Raw genomic sequence first — 21,761 nt, forward strand, 5'->3', positions numbered from 1 at the left:
GCCAATACAATACAAAAATTGCAATCATATGACGACAAAGCTTTTCATCCTAAGATTCAGCGTTTGCTAATTTAATTGAAATCAAATATATTGCAAAAATTGCCTATCAATGAAATATCTCCCTAATCATTTGATCGATAGCATACATGTCGATGAGTTGGAATTCGATGACAGGTATAAAATAAGTGTACACCAATCTTGTTGGGTCAATTTTCTTTGCACACCCATTGAGCAATAGTGTCATACAACCTGCCTGTAGGTGGCATCATACATAGCTATAGGAATTTCAGATTGTTAATATCAACGAATAAGAATTAGCCGCATTTGATGTGTTAGGGTGTCGGGTGCCCCTAACCGAATCATAATTTTCCTTGCCTCAACAATAAAATTGAACCCTCCAAATAACAAAAAATTGAATTTTCTCCATGCTTAAAATTACACACTTGACATCATCATCACTCTATGGAAAGCAAGTATCCTCGTGTGGAGCATTTGAGGCACCTTTGAAACTGGGGGAGCTGGATATAATCTACAAGATTAGCTGCAATGCCAATTTTAATTTGATCTTTCATTATGTGGAGGAAAACTCTTGAGATGATTACAGATCAAAAGAAGTTTTAAAACTCACTCAAATCTGTTTTTGGATCAATTCCATCTGTCACCAAATTTTATGTGTTCCCTTGCATCATTCTGCACAATAAAAAAAACTATAATAAGGCTAAAGGAAATTTCTTCTAAGAAGGAGAAAATGCCGTAAAAGATAAACAAAAATTCATCCACAAAATTTATGTTTCCCTTGTCATCGTATATATTCATAAGAAGCAAAGATCCTAATGGATCTAAGAATGAGGTAGATTCAGAATTTTAACTTTTGAGATACAGATCACACAATCAAAACAAATTTATAAAATAAGGCAAGGTCAAAATGCGAAAAATATTTATTAGAGGAAACGTTCAAAACAACCCCCACCATCGTCTTTCTATGAATACCACCCATCAAACAAGTCCAATCAAACCAATCACCAATGATATATAATGTCTGATTTCTTCATCAAAGCTCAATGGGAACCTCCCAAGTCGCAACCCTTTGTAGTTGATTTCTAACTTACCAAATAATGTGACCTGATATTCGAAATAGTTTCTCACACGAAAGAAGAAAATGTTTGTCAATAACAAAAATATCCTTGTGAAAAAATGGGTACATATGTGAGGGTGTGAGAATGACCAGATGCGGGTATTTTTATTTTTTTATTTTTTTTGTCCAATATAAGAAAGATAAAAATAAGAGGGCATTTGAACATCAACAACATTTGTCATATAAGAGGTAAGTGCAATCGTCAAAACGTTAGGGGTTCAACATAGAACCAAGCCAAATCATAGGGGTCAAAGTGTGATTTACCCATAACTAAATGAAGAATAGCACTGCACTAATTCTGTTTCTTAGTGGTTTTTCATTTTATTCCACCGGTTGGCTGTCGGGATCAGCTTAAATCATTTTCTATTGGAGTTAGTTCGATCATTCCACAACTGTTGGAAAGGTATAGATAATAATAATAAAGGAATACTGAGCAACAGTGCAACAGTGCAACAGTGATTTGGGTTTCTACATATATGTTTCTGTTTTTAAATGCCGTTCATCTTTTACTACAAATATACTTCACTTCACACAAAAGAACGACGATAATTAATCCACAAACAAGAACTACACGAGAAAGAGCATTAAAAAACCAGTGCCGATATGGCTTAGCTCTATCTACATTCCAAAAAATGTGCCTGCATGCTGATTACCAAGTATCTAGCCATTAATCATGTTTCAACTACTACCGTAAATAACAAAAATGCATCATTATCCATTTTTCTTGGGTTTTTACCAAAAATGACCCTGATTATATTAAATCATTATATAAAAGTTGGGGCATTTGTGACCACTCAAATTTTGGTGTCGAAACACTTCAACTCCGCCTTCTCTCATTACAATAGTAAGGATATTACTAATTATATCACAAAAATTCTGCCATATCAGACAGATTCTTTGAAGTTTAAAACATAAATAACAAGAAGTCCAGGAAAGATTGTTACTGCAAACAAGTTTTAGAAGTAAAGAAAAAAGAATACAACTTCTACAACACAAGCAATAAGAATTGGAAGGGTTATAAAAAATAAACAATAAGAATTGGAAGCCCCCGGAAACAAAAAGTTGGCAGAACTTATAGCAATAAATATATCAAGATAAGTATTTACAAAAAGGTACTTACTTTGCTTTGATTCACTTGTGTAGATTGCTAGCTGTGAGCAGATGTTCTCCTATTTGCATCTTGAGGCATTGATACGTCACAGGGCCAACAAATCCAATTAGACTTCTGAAGATACATGGGCAATAATTCTTCACTTATGCAGCTACAGGGATACCCATATTTTTCCTCAACGAATTATTCCTCGAAGATGATAAACCCAAGTCCAAGTCTTCCTTAGACACAGTAAATGCAATTTGATTGGCTTCATTAGGCATGCCAGCCTTCAAAAGGCAAGATATCAAAGAACTAACAGTAATGGTATCTGGGGCACAACCGATAGTTAGCATCTTATGGAAAATTCCAATAGCTTCCAACATTCTCCCCTTCATACAATGCCCAATAATTAAAATCGTAAATGTTAATTTATCAGGGTTGCATCTCTTCTCCTCCATTTCCTTCACAATAACATTAGCCTCGTCTACATTACCCGACTTGCAAAATGCATCAACCACGGGATTGTACATGAAGGGCTGGGGAACAACATCCCTCCACTTCAATTGTTTCAAAAACTCACGAGCCTCATTTAATCTATTTTCCTTGCACAATGCATTGATGAGAATAGCAAAAGTGTACTCATTTGGAGACAAATTTCTTTTTCCCATTTCTTGCCATAAGTGGATAGCCTCATCAACTTTGCCACTTCGGCAGAAACCATCAATCAAGGAAGTTAAGGTAACCACATCGGGAACACATCCATGAGAAGGCATCTTCTCATATGTGGCCATTGCGGAACCCATCTCACCAGACTTACCAAAACCGTCTATAAGAACATTATAAGTAATCAAATTTGGTCTAATTCCACAACCAACCATCTCATCAAAGAGAACCGAAGCCTCTTCTATCTTACCCAATTTGCAATAACCTGATATAATCGATGTGTAAGTAACAACATCCGAAAAAAGATCATTTTTTGACTTAATTTCTTTCAACAATTCATGCCCCTTGCCTACCTCATTAACCCTACACAATCCACCGATAAGAGTATTATAGGTAACAATATCCGGAGAACAACCAAATCTTCCCATATCATTAAGAAAATCAAAAGCCCTATCTAAATCACGTAATCTGCATAAACCTCTGATAACGATATTAAACGAGAAAGTATCCGGACAAAAATCTGAGTTCAATTGTTCTCTAAAAAAGCAAACAGCCTCATCTACCCGATTATTTCTAACCAGGAGATTTAACAGGTTATTAAAAACGAACGAATTCACTTCGATTCCATTACTTTGAGCTTCAACAATCAATCTCTTGGCCATATCAAACTTACTAGCTTGTGCAAATGAAGATATCAAAAACCCTAAAATCGAACTATCGGGAAAATGCCCATCACTTCTCATGAAATCAAGAACCAATGTTGCTGCAGCATGGAGACCCATTTGACATAAAGATTTAACCAGAAAATTATAAGTGCCGATTGAATGATTGAGCTCACAGTTTACTCGACTAAATTCAAAGAATTTCAAACCCAATTTCGGATTTTTCAAGCGTTTAATGACCTCAAAAGCAATCGAAGGATCCAAATTCTTACTTAAATAATCAGAACAAGTAGTGAGAGACTGTGAACGAACACAGAGAGTACAAATAACCTTAACAATCCAATCGTTAGGGCTTCGAATTACCTCTCTATCAGAAAGGTGATTAGGTTGAGAACCTCTGAATGCGAGATCATGTAAGCGAGAAATGGAAGTTTTGGAGGAGTCTCGAGCCCTAGAACGAAAGATGGAGAAGAAAAAGCGGAATCTCATCTGGAAAGAGACACCATTACTGGAATCAATTAAGCTTAAATCTCTGGACTCATTTCTGTGAAAAATCTCTCTACTTTGATGCCCTAATTTATTGTTCGATTTGCGATTTCGATCTCTGCTCCTCATGGCAATGATGAGAGCTCTGTATAAAGCGGCATAGCAAACCCCAGATAAACCCTATCAGAACAAACCCTAATAAATGAAGCTCCTAATAAGTTCAAAAGAAGTGTTTCTGCGTGACAACGAGAGAGAGACCAATGCTCTACAGTTCTGCGTTTTCATGAACAAGAAGCCATGGTTACTAGTTAGACCTTTAGGGTTTTAAAAAAATGCTAAAATACGCCGTTGGACAGAACTTATGGATCGAGGGTTTCATCAAGGGAAAGAATAGTTGCACCCACTTTTGAGGTGTCTACACCCACATAATGGTTGCACCGGATTTTAAAACATGTTGGTCAATATACTCACATAGTAGGTACACCAATCAAATACATTTTGTTATCATCCACGATTAAATTTCATATTTCATCGTCGCGATTGTCCCGACTTCATAACAAATCATTTTTACTTCGCCAAGAATTTCTCTAAACATTGCAAGACATCGAACTTAAGTTATTTTTTATTTATTTGTCATCTTTATTTTGTAATGTGTTTGTAATGGGAGAAAAACAATAGAAAAATTAAGATAGATGGTAAGTATATATTGATTTATATTAGGCTTAAAACTATAATGTATAATATTTAAATGCTTAAAAACGTTGACAAATAATTTTAGAGGCATTGATGATAAGAGTTCATTCGATAATGCCTTAAATCTATATCAAAAGAAAAAAAATCATTTTTGTTTGCTTATATTGACTCTAAAAGATTGACACATGTTAAGTCATGTTGACAAAACATATCTGATATGAATTAAGACATGTCAGATGTATCATGTTGACCATGTCTTGTCAACACATAATTTTTGTGTACAATTAAACACATGAAAATGAAAATGAAAATTGATAAATGCATGGAAAGATATAAGTTTTATTTACAACTTTTGAACTAAAACTTGTGGACATTTGATTAAGTTAATTCCTTTTTTAGATTGAGTTTTTGAGAATCATTCATTTGAATTCAAACAAGTGAAACAAATCGTTGAAAAAACATAAAAATAGAATGAGATATCAATAATAACTAACTTCCATGTCGTAATTTGTCGAAATAATGATTTTTAAAACATTTAGAACTCTATAACGAACAAAAAGTAGAAGAATTGAGAGAAGTTTTCTTCATCTTACCAAATGACACGAAGGGATGTTATGGGTTTTATATTTCAAATGGTTAGTTATAACGATGGGTCTAACTCTACCATTGATGGGATCCCTTCATCATTTTCTTTTTAAATGGGTATAGATGCCTCTAAAAGTGAGTGCAATTAGGTTTATCCTTTGAGTCATCCAAACCCGAGGCTATATATTAATATATAAATATTTTATATTTTAAAAATATTTTTTAAGTATTTCTTGCTTAAGATATAAAATTTCATTGTTAGTCATAACAAAATTAGGCTTATCCAACTAGCCTAATCTATCAAAAACTGTTTAACTCGGACTAACCAGAGTTTAAAAGCATAAACTCTAGTTGAACTGGGGTCAATGAGCTCAAACTCAATGCTCAAATCATGTTGAGTTTGAGTCGAAGCCTCAACCACTTAAGTTGATCTTGAATCTACCCTTCAACTTGCCCAACCTGCCCAGGTTGCAACCCTATTGTTGGTCGGTTAGTCAATGAACCAGCTCTAGCACTCACTAACCTTACCCATCATGGATCAAGTTTGGGTAGTCTTACTAGACCCGTTTAGTTATGTCAAATTAAGTCCAATTTATGTTTAGGACAAAGGCCAGGCTTGTGGGTAAGTCTTATCACATCTTGACCTAGATAATAATTTCTCCGAATCTTGAAATTCTATTTTAAATGTAAAATACAATTTGACCCAACCCAACGAATTTGGATGGGGCCTTAGTTAGTACGGCCCGAGTCAAATCTAAGATCATTTTTAAAATCTAGATATGAATATGGATTTCCTTAGATTCGACCCATTTTATGTCGTGGTTAGCTTGTCCTCCACTTGCTTCAACTAATTTATAATTCCCTTCTCTCATTGCTTTTATCAAAATGTTGGCTTAACAATTCCACAGTCTTAAAAAGAATGAAATAAAAATGCTTTGTTTGTAGGTTCACTATCATTGCACCCAGCTCGTAAATACTTGTGGACAAACGTGATTTCTATTTAACCTGGTTCGATCTTACTATTAAACAGGTTGGGTTTGGATTAGGATTTTGGATCTCAATTAACATTGGGATGTTGACCCGACTCGACTGGACTTGGACATGATTGATTTCTTGTCGTTGATTAGAGAAACTCCTACAAACTCAAGCTCTACACCTCTCCCAACTGCCACTTTGGAGAGCTAGAGGCCTCTGAAGCCACTCTAATACACTATGCATCAGGCTCTTTACTTCGAATTTTTTTTTTCGGAGATAAAGAGGTAAAATAATAGAGTGAGATTCTCTATTTATACATATTGGCAATAATACGATGACAGTTGAGAGACATTTTACCATAGCTGAATTTTGTGTAGAATTGAAAAAAATTAAAATATTTATGGAGAACCATTTTGATTAAGTAAAGTTGGAGTGCAAACCTCTTGAATAAGCAAAATGATTTTTCATAATAAAATGCCTACCAATTATGCTTAGTCAATATGACTATTTGCATTGGAGTTTCTCTTAGAAATCGTATTATCTTGGGCTAATCTCATGGGTATAATAATTGGTTATGAGTTTTGAGCCCAAGATGAAAAATATTTAAATCTAACGTCTATGACATACAATCAACAGGTAAGTGGACCCAAAGATGAGATGGCATATTTCGAAATGATGATGATGTGTGACATCCGCCGGTCTTCAACGGTGGGTCTCCAATACACCATGCATGCCACGTGTCCATATACTTCTTTAATAGACAATTATTCCCGTCTGCAACTTCTCACTCTCAGCGAAAGAAAAGGAGGAATAAAACCGTTCGCCTCGTCTCCACCTCTGCAACACAGCGAACTTAAAGAAAAAATAAAAATTCTCAGTTCTTTAGTTTTCCTGTAAAATCGAAACTTAAAAAAGAACCCTAGAAGAGATGTCTTACGAAAGACATTCTTCTTCTTCCCCCATATCTCCCGAAGAAAACAATATGTAAGTTTATCTTCTTCTTTGTTCTTTTAAATAATTTTGCTAGAGTTCTGGATCTGAATTATATGATAAAAATGTTATATATCTTTTGATATATGTTTGTTTTATTGGATTCGGTTTGCGTTGAATTTTGAAGTTCGATTTGTGGTGATTTCTACCAGATTTGTTTCTAGACTTCCATTAATTAACTATTAGGTCTCAAAATATGGTTGATTTATTTGGCAATACTGTAATTTCAAGGAAGATCTTAGAATCGGCTCTTAGTATCTGTTTTTGATAACTTACACTTGAAATCAAGTAGATTTGTTGTTCAATTAGTTATTAGATGACATTTTTTTTTTTTAAATAATAATTTTTGGTACTAGTTTTTTGCTTGAACTTGCATTTTGAAGATGCAACACTAGTTAACTTTGCAACTTAATCCGCAAAAAAATTGCGGTTTGCGGTACCAACCACGGTCCTTCATTCAATTCTTTCTAAAGCCACTCATCCTGTTAATTCAAACGTGTTCATATCTGTTCTCACAATCTCAATCCTTTTTAGTCTTCCTCTTGATCTGTTTGAACCTTCGACTTGCACTTGAGTTAACTTGCAATACTTAATGAAATTAACCGAAAAATATATTGGTTGGATCAGAAGAGGTCTTGAAGTTAGAACTTAACTTGTTTCATTGATTGGTTATCATCTTTGCTACGACAGGTTTGTCGATATACTGCATGAAGCTCCTCTATATGGTCATCGGAAACGTACGAGCATTCTTGGGAGTATTTTATACTGTTTTCTATTGGCAAGTATAAGTTTACTTTATGAAACTTTGATGTTGATGCAGAAAAAAAAAATAAAGAAATAAAGTTCTGATAGTTTTTCAATTTCTAGGCAGGTTATGCTGTCGTGGCTGCGGCAGCTCCATGGATATTTCTTCCTATAAGGAAATTGGTTCCATCATTGCTTTGCAGTTGCAATGTCACTCTTTTGATAATTACAGGTCTTCTTCTGGAGCTTCATCCATTTGAACATGCTTCTTGTTCCTGTATGAGTTATTATTGTGAATAAATTATTCGAAAAGATTACCAACTTATCTGCTTGCATTAGAATCCAGGCATGTTTGAACTTGTGTGTGTAATGCCATAGAACGTGGCATGTGCAAATGCACATGTATCAAAAGGGCTTAGTTGAAATATAAGATATTGATTGAAGAGTTTTTGTAGATTAGATAGTAAAAAAAGGATATTTATAATTTTTGAAAACTAAGCAACATGATTCTAGGGTCATGGGTTGCAATTTTCTGGGTTTTTGACTAATTTTACACTGATTATATTAAATTTAAATATAAAAGTGGGAGTATTTACTACTTCTACTCCGCTTTCTCTTACTATAATAGTAAAGATGTTATGTTAAGATGAAAATACATAGCAATGAGAGAAAGGGGATTGTGTATGTGCATGTTTGTACCTCACTTAATGTTGCTTTAAGTTAGTGTCATTATTAGCTACTCTAAAAAGAGGTCTTTACAAAGTATTGCTGTGAAACTCTGCCATCATATATGGCATCCCAACTGGTAAAAACCGGAAAAAATAAAAAAAGTGTACTGACCCTATTTGTATGATTCTTCAAGAATGTATACATACAATGGAGTAATGAATTTGACAATAAACCACATCTGCCTACCTGTATCTATTCTTTAAATATGGTTCCTTTCCTTTCAAGTAGACCAACATAGGGAAATTTAAGTATTTTTCAGATGATTTGAACCTTATCTAGGTCCAGTTAAAAGCTCAATGATTTTTGGGTGATGCTTGCAAAGACAATATAAATTTTAAAACCCATTATATTCTTATACATTTTCCTATCTGTCTCCATTTTCTACATTTATTTAGCTGCACGCATGCTTTGGACGTTGACTGTTGTCTTTTATTGCAACCTTGTTAAATTTCTCATTTCATTTTCCAAAGGCAGAGGAGAGTATGTTTTCTCATTTTTCACGAATTTATCTTCTCTTAGGGAACTGGGAATTTTTTTTTTGTAGGCAGTGGTCGTTACAACTCCTAAGGGATTCTAGACTGTAATCTATACCAACTATTGTTTATCATATTAACAGGACAACATGTGCCATATTCCAATTATCATTCAACATGTTGGTTTTTTTATTTATTAAAATGAACTTATAATTCCTAGACACTGTTATGTTAAAGTCGCTTTGGGAGTGACAAATTGGATTTTAGTGTTTTTATTTCTGTCTTATTCCAAATCTTTGGGACAAGGCTTTGTTGATGATAGTCCCGTGTTTCTTCATCTTATGATATAAAGCCTTGTTAACATCTTTGGAGTTTTGACTAACCATACTTTAGGAAAGCAATATCTCATGATTTGATTTGATTTTTGTTCTTTTTAAAACCTTTCTATTTCCTTTTATCCTCCACTGATTTGCCTTCATAGGCTACATCCTTTTTTATTATTAGTAAGAAGGCATTGTATGCATGGGAAAACCGAGGAGACAAGTACATTTTTGAGAACAGAAGTAAGAAAGATCCTCACTCCATTCGACCATACAAAAACTGCAACAAAATGCTACATTGTTGCAGAGACAAGCTCCCCCCAGCTCCAGTTAGCTTCTCTAGCATTATTATTTATCTTCACCTAACCCCCACTAATTTAACATATATCCATCTCTTCTAAAATATGACAATCAATGCCCAAAAGATCAGAACAAGTCAAGACTTAGCCTGCCTTCTTAACTTTGTGGGATAAGCTAATCAATTGAACGGCTCGAATAGTTTCTCAAAATGGTTGCAATTTTTTTGTTTTTGTTTTTGTTTTTGATGGATCTGCAAGTATGTCATAAACTATGAAAAAATAAAGATTTATTCTAATTTGGGACTTTGTGTTTGACACAAATCCAGAATCATGAACCAAAACACAGTGCCATACATTGGGATTAATTCTTTGACTTAATGTCAAGGTAGCATAATCAATCATCCAAATTTTACACAGAAAATAAAATATATACAGAAAAATGTTGAAATAAAACAATTGCAAAGACCTCCAAAAATGTGGGATTTCATTTAGTGAGAAAAATCTGAGATTAATTTTAGGGAAAATTACTTAAAGGATCCTCATGGAAGGGTTTCTTTCTAAACAGTCCCTAAGTTTTGCGCGGTTGCTTAACAGGACATTTAGTAAACTTTTTCTTTCTAAAGGGTCCCTCATACTGTCGAGTTCAAAAATTTTACTATCAAAATCGACGCTTTTTTATTTAGTGTTGAGTTAAAAAATTTCACCACTTTTTATTTACTGTTGAACTCGACACTTTTTAATTACTGTCGAGTTCATCACTTTTTACTTTCGAGTTCACCACTTATTAAATAAAAAGTGGTGAACTCGACACTGGTAAAACCCACCTATTTTCAATTTTTGAGTTTTTCCAACTAAAATACATGGAAAGAACGACTAAAAACTTGAGACAACAACTTGTTTAGATGATTTCAACCCAAAAGAACTGTTCTTGATTGATTTTCATCAAAAAACTATGAAAAAAAAGTGAAAAAACCTTACTTTTTTTTTTACATACATTTTCAAAATGTTTGAAAAAACCCTTGAAATGGCTTCTTTTTCCTTCTTAAATCCTTTCCAACTGAATGAAATCTCCGAAACTCAATTGAGATGCGAAAAATCCAATTTTTTTGGATGAAAACAATGAATTCAAACGGTTAGGACATTCAATCGTGAGAAATGTGGGAGATGAAGTCCAGTGACTATTAAGACAAGAAAAGTTTAGTAAATGGACTGGTAAGAGACCGCTCAAAACTTAGGGACTATTTAGAAAGAAGTCCCTCGGAGAGGGTCCTTTAAGTAATTTTTCCTTAATTTTATTCTACGGGCTTTACCGTTTTCTTAGCAAAAATATTATACACGCTTTATAATTTTCTTAGCAAAAATATTATAGAAGCATATATTTTATGGTTATGTGATGCAATTTTTTCTGATTGTGAGAGATGGAAATATGTGATAAGCTTTATAGAAATTTGATTATTGGAGTATACTTTGTTTCTCCCTTCCTAGATGGATTCTTCAACTCTTCATATTTGCATTGCGGGAGAACTTCATTATTGGTTCCAATGCCCTGTCTTAAATTATCTTTCATGCTAAAGCCGTTATCATATTTGAATATGGTTTCAGGCATCTTTCAACAATATCTGGTCTACGAAGTTCAGAAAGTACGCTTGCAGGTAATGATTATTTATTTACTTAATTTGTGTATCAGCTTGCCCTAGTTCTCCAAAAGAATGTGATCAAAACTCTGCATTGCATTCAACAGATGTAAATGGCTACCAGATATAGTGTATCAACCACAGTCATGTATATGAAAGTTACACATTTTTTTTTCGTAATGTTTGGAATTATTTTTAAACACATTGTGAAATTCATCTGATGGAATGTTTGACTTTTTAGGTTTATTTTTTGACACGTTGACAAATAAAAGAGGGAATCTTTTACGGAACTAAAAGAGCAAGTAACTATTTAGAATTTTAGATATAACATTCTTTGAAGATGTAGAGAATGTATGTAAACTTCTTTAGGACATTTGTTGGCATTTCAATCCATGGTAATGCACTGCATACCAACATAGCATAAATCAAGCAAGCCTTATATTGATATACTGCAAACGATGTGAAGAGTTTTATTTTAGTTTTATGGTAGATGAGGATCTTTTGAGCTACTCTTTGAGAACGTTAGAGAGAGACAATATTAAGTGTCTGTTGTACAGAAATTAATATGCATCTTGGACCCAGGAATAATTGTGCATAATACACATTAGATAAGATTTATCTTTGTATGCACTCCTGTATGGGTTGATATCTTGTCTTTATGATTATCATGTAAGAAGAAACCTGGATTAGTTCGTGTGACTACTGTAATTTTCTGCACTTTATGTCACTTCATCGTTTTCTGACTTTTCATTCCTTTTTTGTTTTGCAATGTCATGTGTTCCCCATGTTGCTATTCTTGTTTATTGTTATCTAAATGATCGAAGGTTCAGAGTTTACTATTTTATTAACTGATATTTGGCTGTGTTCAGTTCAGAAAGAATGATATGTACATATTTGGTTTTTGTAGGGTTACTATGTTTTCAGTCAGAAGTTGAAGCACATTATTCGCCTTCCTTTTGCCACCATTGCATATGGTGTGTATGATGTACTTCCCAAGTCATTCACATTACTCCATTTCTCTCATTATATTTGGTTCTGAATATGTAATCATTGTCTCATGTCTTTGCAAGTTTAAGTTGCAAAATTTAACTGAAAGGTAAATCAAAGACACATTTGTTTCTGTATTGGTTGAAGTGAACCTTTTATTCTTCTGTTGGGCCATTGATGTAGATCATTATACTTGATTGTGGCTATTTTTTTGCTATTTAGGTCACTCTCCCTCCACAGTTTTATTGGTAAGTTAAAGGTTTAATAATAAAAACGGGGACGAGAATGCCCTGGAAAGTACAACTTATCAAAATAAGTTTGAGTTTGAATTGACTTCAACGGAAGGAATGCATCGTGAGAAGCTTGTTTCCTTCCAAACAATACTCACTACTGAAAGGCTTTTAAAAATAAGTTCCATAAGATACATAATGCGTTCCCTACACAACATTGCCATAGGTTATATTGTTAGGAACGTTTAGATAGTTCATGCACTTCAGATCATCAGGGGCTGCCACTTGATCCTAAGACCCTCAAGACTTCAACTGGAAACTACATCTTATTCTTTGGTTCAAACATAGAAGGATGTACTTGTATGAGCCAATATGCATTAAATAACATTATAATAAATAATATGGGGATTAGGGGTTGAAGGTTAACGAATAGAATTCTGTTGAGTAAATGGTTATGGAGGTTTGGTGAAGAGAGAGACAATTTATGGAGGAAAGTAGTCCGTGCGAAATATGGGGAAAAGAGATTTGGTTGGTCTAGTGGAGAGACAAGAGGTACTTATGGTTGTAGCATATGGAAAGGGATCCTTAAGGTTGCCGAGCAATTCGAGAGTGGTATAAGCTTTAGAGTGGGTTTAGGCGATAAGGTGAGTTTTTGGGAGGATAAGTGATGTGGGGTTTCGGCTTTGTCTACTTAATTCCCATCCTAGTACGCTTGTTCTATGAAAAGAAATGCCTCAATTCAGCATTGTTTGATTTGTAACGGGTCCACCAATTCTTGGGATTTGGGTTTCAGGAGGAATTTTAATGATTGAGAGTTAACCAAGGTAGCATCTCTTCTCAACCTCTCGGATGTCGTTATCCATCTCAGGGAGAACGATCAGGATTAGAAGGAATAGGTCATGGCCAAGGATAAGAGATTCATTGTTCAGTCCGTCTATAAATCCCTTCTTCTTAGGTCAGTATTTTCTTACTCATTGTCTCTCATTTGGTCTACTATGATTCCTTCCAAGTTATTATTTTTTGTTTGGCTCACCTCCTTAGGGAGTATTCTCACATTGGATAATCTTATTACCCGTGGGTGGATAACACTGAACTTTTGCCCTCTTTGTATGAGAGATGGGGAATCTGTTGATCATACTTTACTCCACTGCTCTTTCGCCCGTGGTATTTGGGCTTTATTTCTTTCCTTGTTTAAGATGAATTGGGTTCTTTCTAAATCCTTCTTGTTGATGTTAAAAGGGTGGTCCTACAATATCTTCTCTCATAGAAAGAGGCATTTATGGACTATTCTTTCTCTAGCCATTGCTTGGGGTTTTTGGAAAAAGAGAAACAATGGGGTACTCCATGGCAAGGAAAGTAATGAGCACACGGTGTTCATAGAAATCTAAGGACTATTATTTCTATGGGCAAAGCTTAACAAGGAGTTCTTCAGGGTTTTTTTTGAGGACTTTGTGTTTAGATGGGATCGTATTTGTAACTTGTAGTTTTTTTGGATGTTATTGTGTTTTTCTTCTTTTTGCTTTTTCTTGCTTGGGAGCTATCTCAGCCTCCTTCGTTCTCTCCTTTTGATATCTATAAAAAATTTATACTTATCAAAAAATAAAAATAAATAAATAATAGCTGAAAATAAGACATTTGAACAAATTAAGGTTTGTTTCAAGAAGTTTATTGCCATGTGTTTGACGGGCTACCACGATAAAGTCTTTAACACGTAAAATTCTTAAAAAATAGATTGTCCTTGCTACATTGGTTGGAGGTGATGTTCTTACACTGGCAAGCAAAACAAAGGACCAGTTTGGGTATACTAAACTTGAGTCAATTTATGTCCTTTCTCTTGGACGATTATATTCCACAATGACGACAGTTTGATCTATAACTTCAGTTTGCCAATGTGGCTTAGGTACTGCTCTAATGCTTCTTGTCATGGTTTGGCAACCTCACTTCAGTATTCTTTCTCTCTCTGCCCTACTGAGGTATGTTTACTTCTTGATGACTTTATTTATGAGGACCCAACTACTATCCTGATTGTGTCATGTGAACTCCCTTTTGTCACAAGTTATATTACCATGTTCTGTACGTGTGGATATCTAGTTGTCAAGCTTTTCTTATAGCCTCTTACCCAAAAGAAGCAGCAGCATTTTTATAGCCTCTTTTACCATGTCCATGCTGCTCAATTGATTATACTTCAACATTAAGACTTTGTCAATGGTTTTTGTTCAATCACTGCTTGGTATTGAAAGAAATTGGAATGCATATGCACTTGCGCAATTGGCCACCAAAACATTCTTGTGAGCATGTGGACGTGATCAATTCCAGGCAGTTATATGGTGCCACTATCAATAGTCTCATGCATTTCCATTACAATACATGTAACACAACCACCCCAGCCAATTTTTGAACAAAAGATACCACTATGTTCTGGCGTGTTCATTCACCCAGACAAAATGCAATAATTATGCAAGGGTCTGTTGATTAGAAATATAATTATGCATGTTCGTTCATGCACTTAGTGTCCATACTTCAGACCTTAACTGAGGACTTTGTAAGTGGTGCGGCTTGCATTAACATTGGGTTCTTATTGGTGAATATTTTCCCTTGTGAATAAATATTTTGATCAATAATAAATGCTAAAGAAAAGAATAACAGTTTCATAATAAAAGTTCATAACCATAATGTGTGCGCGTATGGGAATGAGAGTCACTGCTATGTGATTTCTACTTTCATTAGGTCCTTGGCATATTGATTATTATTGCTGGAGTACTGTTGCAAAATATATTGAGCATTATATCATCACTAACACTTTCCAAAATCTCCTTTTGCCAATGAAATGTGCAGGATAATTATGGTGGTTGAAGTATTATGCGCTGGATCTTTTATGAGTCTCTATATTGGTGAGTGGAATATCTAGGTGATCTTAAGGTGTTGAAGTTATATAATCTGGATCGCCTTTTAGGATATTCTTAGGTAAATTCAATGAGTTTTTTTATTTCTACATGCGTTTTTTTTTTTTTTTTTTTTTTTTAAATCTTCTGAATGGAAAGGAGCAGATAAGATGTTGTTAACTTCTTGTTATGTTTCTCTAGCTGTAAGTGAGATTAGTTTCCAGAGGTGGTCTTCAATAATTGCTTGAGAATATACCTTAGTTGTATTGGCAAGTTGTTATATTTTCACTTGTGATAGTTAATCTTTTTTTTTTTCCTTTTGTTAATGGGTATTCTGAGCCAATTACCATTAGAGAAAGGGGTATGCCTATCAGTGATAGCTCTATTATAGCTCTACTGTTTTTTCCACCCTTTGATTAGCAATTCTCCCATGGAAAATTGAGATTAGTTTTCGGGAAAGTTCCTGCTGTATTAAGTCTTTGTATTTAATATGTTCACGGAGATGTGATCTGGCAAGACAACATCTGTCTTAGCCCATTATTATCATCTATGCTTTATATGAAATATTGGGGTTGGAAACAAGAATCTTGTTTCTGCATTCAACTTTCTCTTAATCCATATCGTCAGTTAAGGTGCCTGCATGGATTCTATTACTACTTCCATCATTGTCATTTCATCCTTCCTCTCACTTTTTTTAGATTCGTTGACTTGCAGCAAGGCACTCCTCATTGGTGCGGTCTCTGGTCTTCACTGTACATGCCTATACCATCTCAATTACCTTCTAAAATACAATAGTTCTTGAAATAAAAATTAATGCGGCTACTAGAATGTGGATATTTTGTTTTTGTGACTCTGTCTTTAGCTTGGAACTTGATTTTGATCTAGATGTCAATACAATTTTGTAAGTTCTACGAGGAAAGTTTAATTGTCTAGACTGCATCTTGGTCTTGAAAGGAAATAATGAGGAACTGGGAAAAGTAGGATGGGGACTTAGCTTAAAAAGACTACAGCTTGGTATAGTATCCGGTACAGGTCTGTGTCCAAATTAATAAAATTCGGAAACAGTATATGTAAATTTGATGGTTGTTAAAAAAAGATCATAAGATGAGGTTATATTGGGCATGTTATTCTATGTTGCATAGGTGCAGATCCATTTTTCACATGTTTAGACTGAAGAGTATTTTTTTGGATGTTAGGATATTTTATTCCTCAAATATTTAGAGGAAACCAGTTTCTGTCCAAGCTAGCAATTTGTTTTTCTTGATATGTGACTTCCATGTCAATGCACAGATATAAGAAGTTCGAGATTTGAGACTCCAATAATTTTTTGGACGTTTACTTTTTTCTATTTACAATTTTCCTCCACAGATATATGATTAATAGTTCTTCCTTTTCATATCGTGGGGATGGCAGGGTGTGTCCATCAGTACAATTCATTGAATTCTCAGCCTGATGTTTTGAAATCCTTATACTCTGCACTTCAACCATCAAGCTCCCTGGAAGACTTGAGGTAGGTAATAAATTTGTATCATATCTTTATTGTTAGGTTTAGGTACCAGTTTCTGGTTTCCATCTCGTCAATGATAACTAGCTTAGCTACTAAATATGTAGAAGCATCTTTCATTATAGTTCTTTGCTGTTTCTATTCTTCTAAGCCTTGTAGGGCATTGTTTAATGAGTAAATAACTTGGAAGACTTCTTTTTTTGCCTAAATTTTAGTATGAAGGAGGAGGGGTTTTGATCCCTGACATGTGGCATTACCAATGTACATCTTCTTTTTTTTTTTTTGATAGGTCCTACACACATTCACCCTGGTACTATCGACTTATGATAATACTGTCATTTAGGGCAGCTTTGTAATTTTATGCAGATTCGTGATAATGAAGCTTTTTCACTTTATTCCGAAAACCCCTGGTGCTATCAACATATGATAATGTTATTTAAGGCAGCTTTGTAATTTTATGGAGGCCATCTATGTATATCTTTTGGACTTGTTGAGTTTGAGGCACCATCCAGACATAAATTTCATTATTGTACAAAACTGCAAAGCTACTTAATTGCAACCAGCCAAGCTACCCGTGGGGTACTCTCTTAAAAATAATTTTTTTTTTTTAAATTTTATTTTGTAAAATTTCATGACGTCCAATCTCTAATTTTAGTTTGCAATAAAGATGGTACGTTCTGTAGGCTCCTAGTGAAACTTTTACAATGATATCAATTATTAAATATATTTTTTTAAACATAAGATTGTTATTACATTATTTTTTTCCTATAATGCTCTTAGAACCTTGTTTTTTATACAAAAGTAATATATTTATTTCACCTACCCATTTAGCTTTTAATAATTTTTTATTTTTATTTTTATAAAGAAACACTTGTTATTTAGAAAATTTTATATTAGTCTAAAAAACAGGAGGAGAAAGCAATGTCATTGCTTGAGTAACACATGCATTGCATGCATTACCCCTAGTGGGTGTTAAACTAGAGAGCCGATGACAAGCTTAAAGTCCACTTATTATCTCCAAAATCTTTTAAACAAGATCTAATTTATAATTGATTGGTCTAAAAGTTTATTTTCAGTAAGCAAGCATACATCATCTTGATGGTTCTTTGAAGGTTTCTTGTGTTTTACATGTCTTCCTAGTGTATTTGTTCACAGAAAACTAATCCTCTATTTTTATTTTTATTTTGTAGTTCAAAACTTTTTTTGTCACTTTTGAGACGATCTCTGAGAGTTGAGAATTGAACTGTATGGTCCCTGAGAGAGGAGCTGGAAGCTCCCCTCCTTGTAAGGTTCCAGTCTAATCGTATTGTCCGTTGGGGGATTTGGCATGATCACCATGCTGTGCTGAATTCAGTCCTGCATTAGCTATCCGCTACTAAGGAGTGTCTCATTTATACTTGTAAAAAAAGTGTCACATTTATATTCGTCAGAAAAAAAAGGTTTCACATTTATCCCCTCATCACTACTACCATGCCTCCTGTTGGTAGTGCCCACCACTATAATTGTTTGATCGATATTATTGCCAATAACGTTCTCATCTTCCTCTCTATTTTCTTTCTCTTCATTCTGAACTACAATTGATGCCCATTGTGATAATTCTCATTATGTTTACACAGCTCTGTTAGTTTCATTGATGTCACTGTTGATTCAACTGCCTCCAGGCAGTTGAAATATTTGATAATAATCATGTCAATTGTGTCTAATACTCATCACAGTTTGAAGTACTTCAATACTTGGTGATATAATGTGGAGTTTTTGGTTCAACAGATATCACGATGGTGGTCGTCTATCTGATCAGCAAATGGCTTTGTTGCAATATCAACGGGAAAACATTCATTATTTGAGTGAGGAGGTAATGCTGACTCAAACCTAGTGTGTTGATATTTGATCATATGATACTATTTTTATTGGATTGGCTACATAAAAGTGGTAATTTGAATGGTCTATCAGAAGCACTTGGGGTAGAATTGGACATCGTGGTAAAAATTAATGTGACAGCTGATACTGCTCGTATATTAATGGAAACCATTTCTTGACTGCAGATTCTTCGCTTACAAGAATGTTTGAGCAAATATGAACGGTCTGATGATGGTAGCACACCACAGGTAATCATCATGATGACGAAGTAAAATACTCTTCTTTGTATATCAGGATGTTTGATTGTGCAATTAAGCCACACATTTTATCATTTATGTTAAATTAACATCTAGTCAGCCGGCTCAGGAAGTGATCAAATTACACTCCTTGGAGGTGATTTGTCTTACTCAAATTGTAATCTAAATCTTAGCTGTATTCTATGAACCTGAGAAATGCTATGCTTTTCGTTTTCACAAAATTTGATGGGCTATAATGATTTGGAAAAATAACTTCTTGACTCTTCATACAGGTTGATCTCGCCCATCTGTTAGCAGCTCGTGACCAAGAACTGCGAGCATTATCTGCTGAGGTAGTATTTATCAACATCTCTTTTAGTGTGTCCAACACTTTGAGAAAACAACATATTTACGCTTGTCTTATTGTTTTAATCACTTGTGTTGCTTTGTTTTTGGGCTTTGTGATTGCCTATTTCCCTTCAATTAATATAATCCTATTCTGGATATTTTGATGGGCTGTTGGGGCCTTCGGACCCACACCTGTTTCCTTAAAATGACAGTAGTAGTTAAAAAAATGGTTTCTATAGAAAGCTAGGTATGAATGGGTATGCAATTATCGACTACCCGATCCATCGCCCTCGCTAGTTGATTTTCATCCATTCTTTTAGACCCAATTAATATACCCGTTATTCCAATTCTTTCTTTTTCTATTGATTCTTTTCCGAGCAAGATGTATGGATCCATGGATAGTACCATTTAGTACTCGCACCTGATACTAACTGATAGACCCATTATTTGGTCTGTTCTGATCCATCCTGAGAATTAATTAATATTGGTTCCATCATGTAGGGCAGCATAGAAGGAAATAAATCCAACCTGAATCCCACTGTGACATCAATATGAAATAACCAGACATAAGTTTATCCTCCCCAAATTAGGAAAAATGCATTATGTATAGGATAATGCTGAAGTAACAATCAAATGTACATCGTGGGGGACATTTCTGACGTGGATGTGTGTCAGAACCATAGATACTTTGATCGAGATCTCACTCGTATCTCGATGAAAAGCATCTATGGTTCTGACACACATCCACATCAGAAATGTCCCCCATGATGTACATTTCAATGTTACTCCAGCACGACTCTTATGTATAACATCTTAGATTAGTGAAATAAACTACTAGTTTACCACATGAGTCTAAGCTTCAGGCCATTTTTTGTCTTTGTTTTATTTTCATCCTCATACTCAAAGCTTAGAGAGGAAATCTCAACGGTTGGTTTTTTTTTCAATCGATAAAAGTGGAAATATTAAAGGTGCATGGAAATTTCAAAAAGAAAACAACAAAGAGAGATGCAAGGACTGAGACTTCAAAGCCTGGGTTCATACAGCACACAATTATTAGGAAAATCTACTTATTAAGTCCACTATTTTTTAACACAAAATCATTAAAATCAGCCCCCCAATACGGCAATCCGTGTATACACACAAAGGAATCGATTCCCTTTACTATATGCAATGATGATATAATTAGTATAACTAAAACAAAGGAATCTTTGACATTGCAGATGAATCAAGTGCAGTCAGAGCTACGGCTTGCTCGTAATTTGATTGCCGAGCGAGACTCTGAGGTCCAGCGCATTCGCACAACCAATAATCAGGTTTTTCTTTTTCTTTTTTTGCTTTTTTATTATTTTTGTACTCGTGGGTTTCTTCTTTTTCATTTACCATGTCAAATCATCTAGCTTTCCCATCTGGTTATTTTTAAAATTTTAAGTTGCCTGTTTTTTGTTTAAAAAAAATAATGGACAGTATGTTGAAGAGAATGAAAGATTGAGAGCTATGTTAGGGGAATGGAGCACCCGAGCAGCGAAGGTACTAATCCATTTGATTAAACTTGTTCATTGTTCTGTATTAAACTTTGAAAATATTTAAATTGATGATGCTTCTTATAAAATGGTGATGCTAATACAACTTTGTTCACAAATTCTTAAAAAGCTTGAACGAGCATTGGAGGCCGAGCGGATGCCGAACTTGGGATTGCAAAAGAAGATACCAAATATGAGAAATGAACCCAACTGAACAACAAGAAGGAGCTTAAGCACACTCTGGTTTGGACCAAATGTACCATTGTTTATTTGTATAATTCTCATCTGTTCTATTGTTTATATTTTCTCGAGTTTGTAAGATGTGGAAACCAGAATATCACAAGATCAACTACTCAATGGTAGAGGATTGATTATATAATTTTTTTTTTTTTTTTTTTTTTTTGGTGGGTGGGGGGGGGTGGGGTTCTGCAGATCTCTTCATTTTTCTTGGATGGGCATTTAGTTCTCTCCCATTTTTCTTCTTTTTGGCCATCCTATAAACCCCGAATGTTAGCGATGCTCAGATGTAGGCTGTGAATGGATCGGGTCCGGATTGAATTTTTATCGGAACTCAATATTAAGTTCCAAACCCAATCCATTAACAATCGAGTCTGGTCCAGATCGGGCCAAATCCAATTTTATATGCAAAATTTAAATAAACTTCATACATCTCAATAAATATACAATATAATTTATATACTTTCTGACATATTATC

General features: G+C 34.4%; 2 protein-coding genes across 4 annotated transcripts; one reads left to right on the plus strand and one right to left on the minus strand.

Annotated features, from left to right (window-relative positions):
- Positions 1-278: 278 nt before the first annotated feature.
- Positions 279-4,441, minus strand: LOC147410362 (Pentatricopeptide repeat (PPR) superfamily protein). Of its 2 annotated transcripts, XM_086434438.1 has the most exons (3): positions 2,256-4,441; positions 629-690; positions 279-541 (listed from the first exon to the last, which is right to left on the minus strand). In XM_086434438.1, exon 1 carries the CDS (start codon positions 4,166-4,168, stop codon positions 2,390-2,392), a length of 1,779 nt encoding a protein of 592 aa, XP_086290564.1. In that variant the 5' UTR covers positions 4,169-4,441; the 3' UTR covers positions 279-541; positions 629-690; positions 2,256-2,389. The 2 variants fall into 2 exon arrangements, with proteins under 2 accessions (XP_086290564.1, XP_086290556.1); XM_086434430.1 differs by having other exon boundaries at positions 279-690.
- Positions 4,442-7,079: 2,638 nt separating this feature from the next.
- On the plus strand, positions 7,080-21,424 carry FIP1 (FRIGIDA interacting protein 1). Of its 2 annotated transcripts, none has more exons than XM_086434465.1 (14): positions 7,080-7,276; positions 7,973-8,064; positions 8,154-8,258; positions 11,450-11,499; positions 12,389-12,455; positions 14,581-14,671; positions 15,534-15,589; positions 16,994-17,090; positions 18,852-18,936; positions 19,127-19,189; positions 19,471-19,530; positions 20,746-20,838; positions 20,990-21,052; positions 21,176-21,424. In XM_086434465.1, the coding sequence occupies exons 1-14, from the start codon at positions 7,221-7,223 to the stop codon at positions 21,257-21,259; spliced, it is 1,062 nt and encodes a 353-aa protein (XP_086290591.1). In that variant the 5' UTR covers positions 7,080-7,220; the 3' UTR covers positions 21,260-21,424. The 2 variants fall into 2 exon arrangements, with proteins under 2 accessions (XP_086290591.1, XP_086290598.1); XM_086434472.1 differs by having other exon boundaries at positions 7,082-7,276; positions 14,599-14,671.
- The last annotated feature ends 337 nt before the right edge of the window (positions 21,425-21,761 follow it).

Source organism: Akebia trifoliata, chromosome 1 (assembly GCF_017979445.1).
Source record: "Akebia trifoliata isolate Shusen 1 chromosome 1, ASM1797944v1, whole genome shotgun sequence".
Lineage (NCBI taxonomy): Eukaryota > Viridiplantae > Streptophyta > Magnoliopsida > Ranunculales > Lardizabalaceae > Akebia > Akebia trifoliata.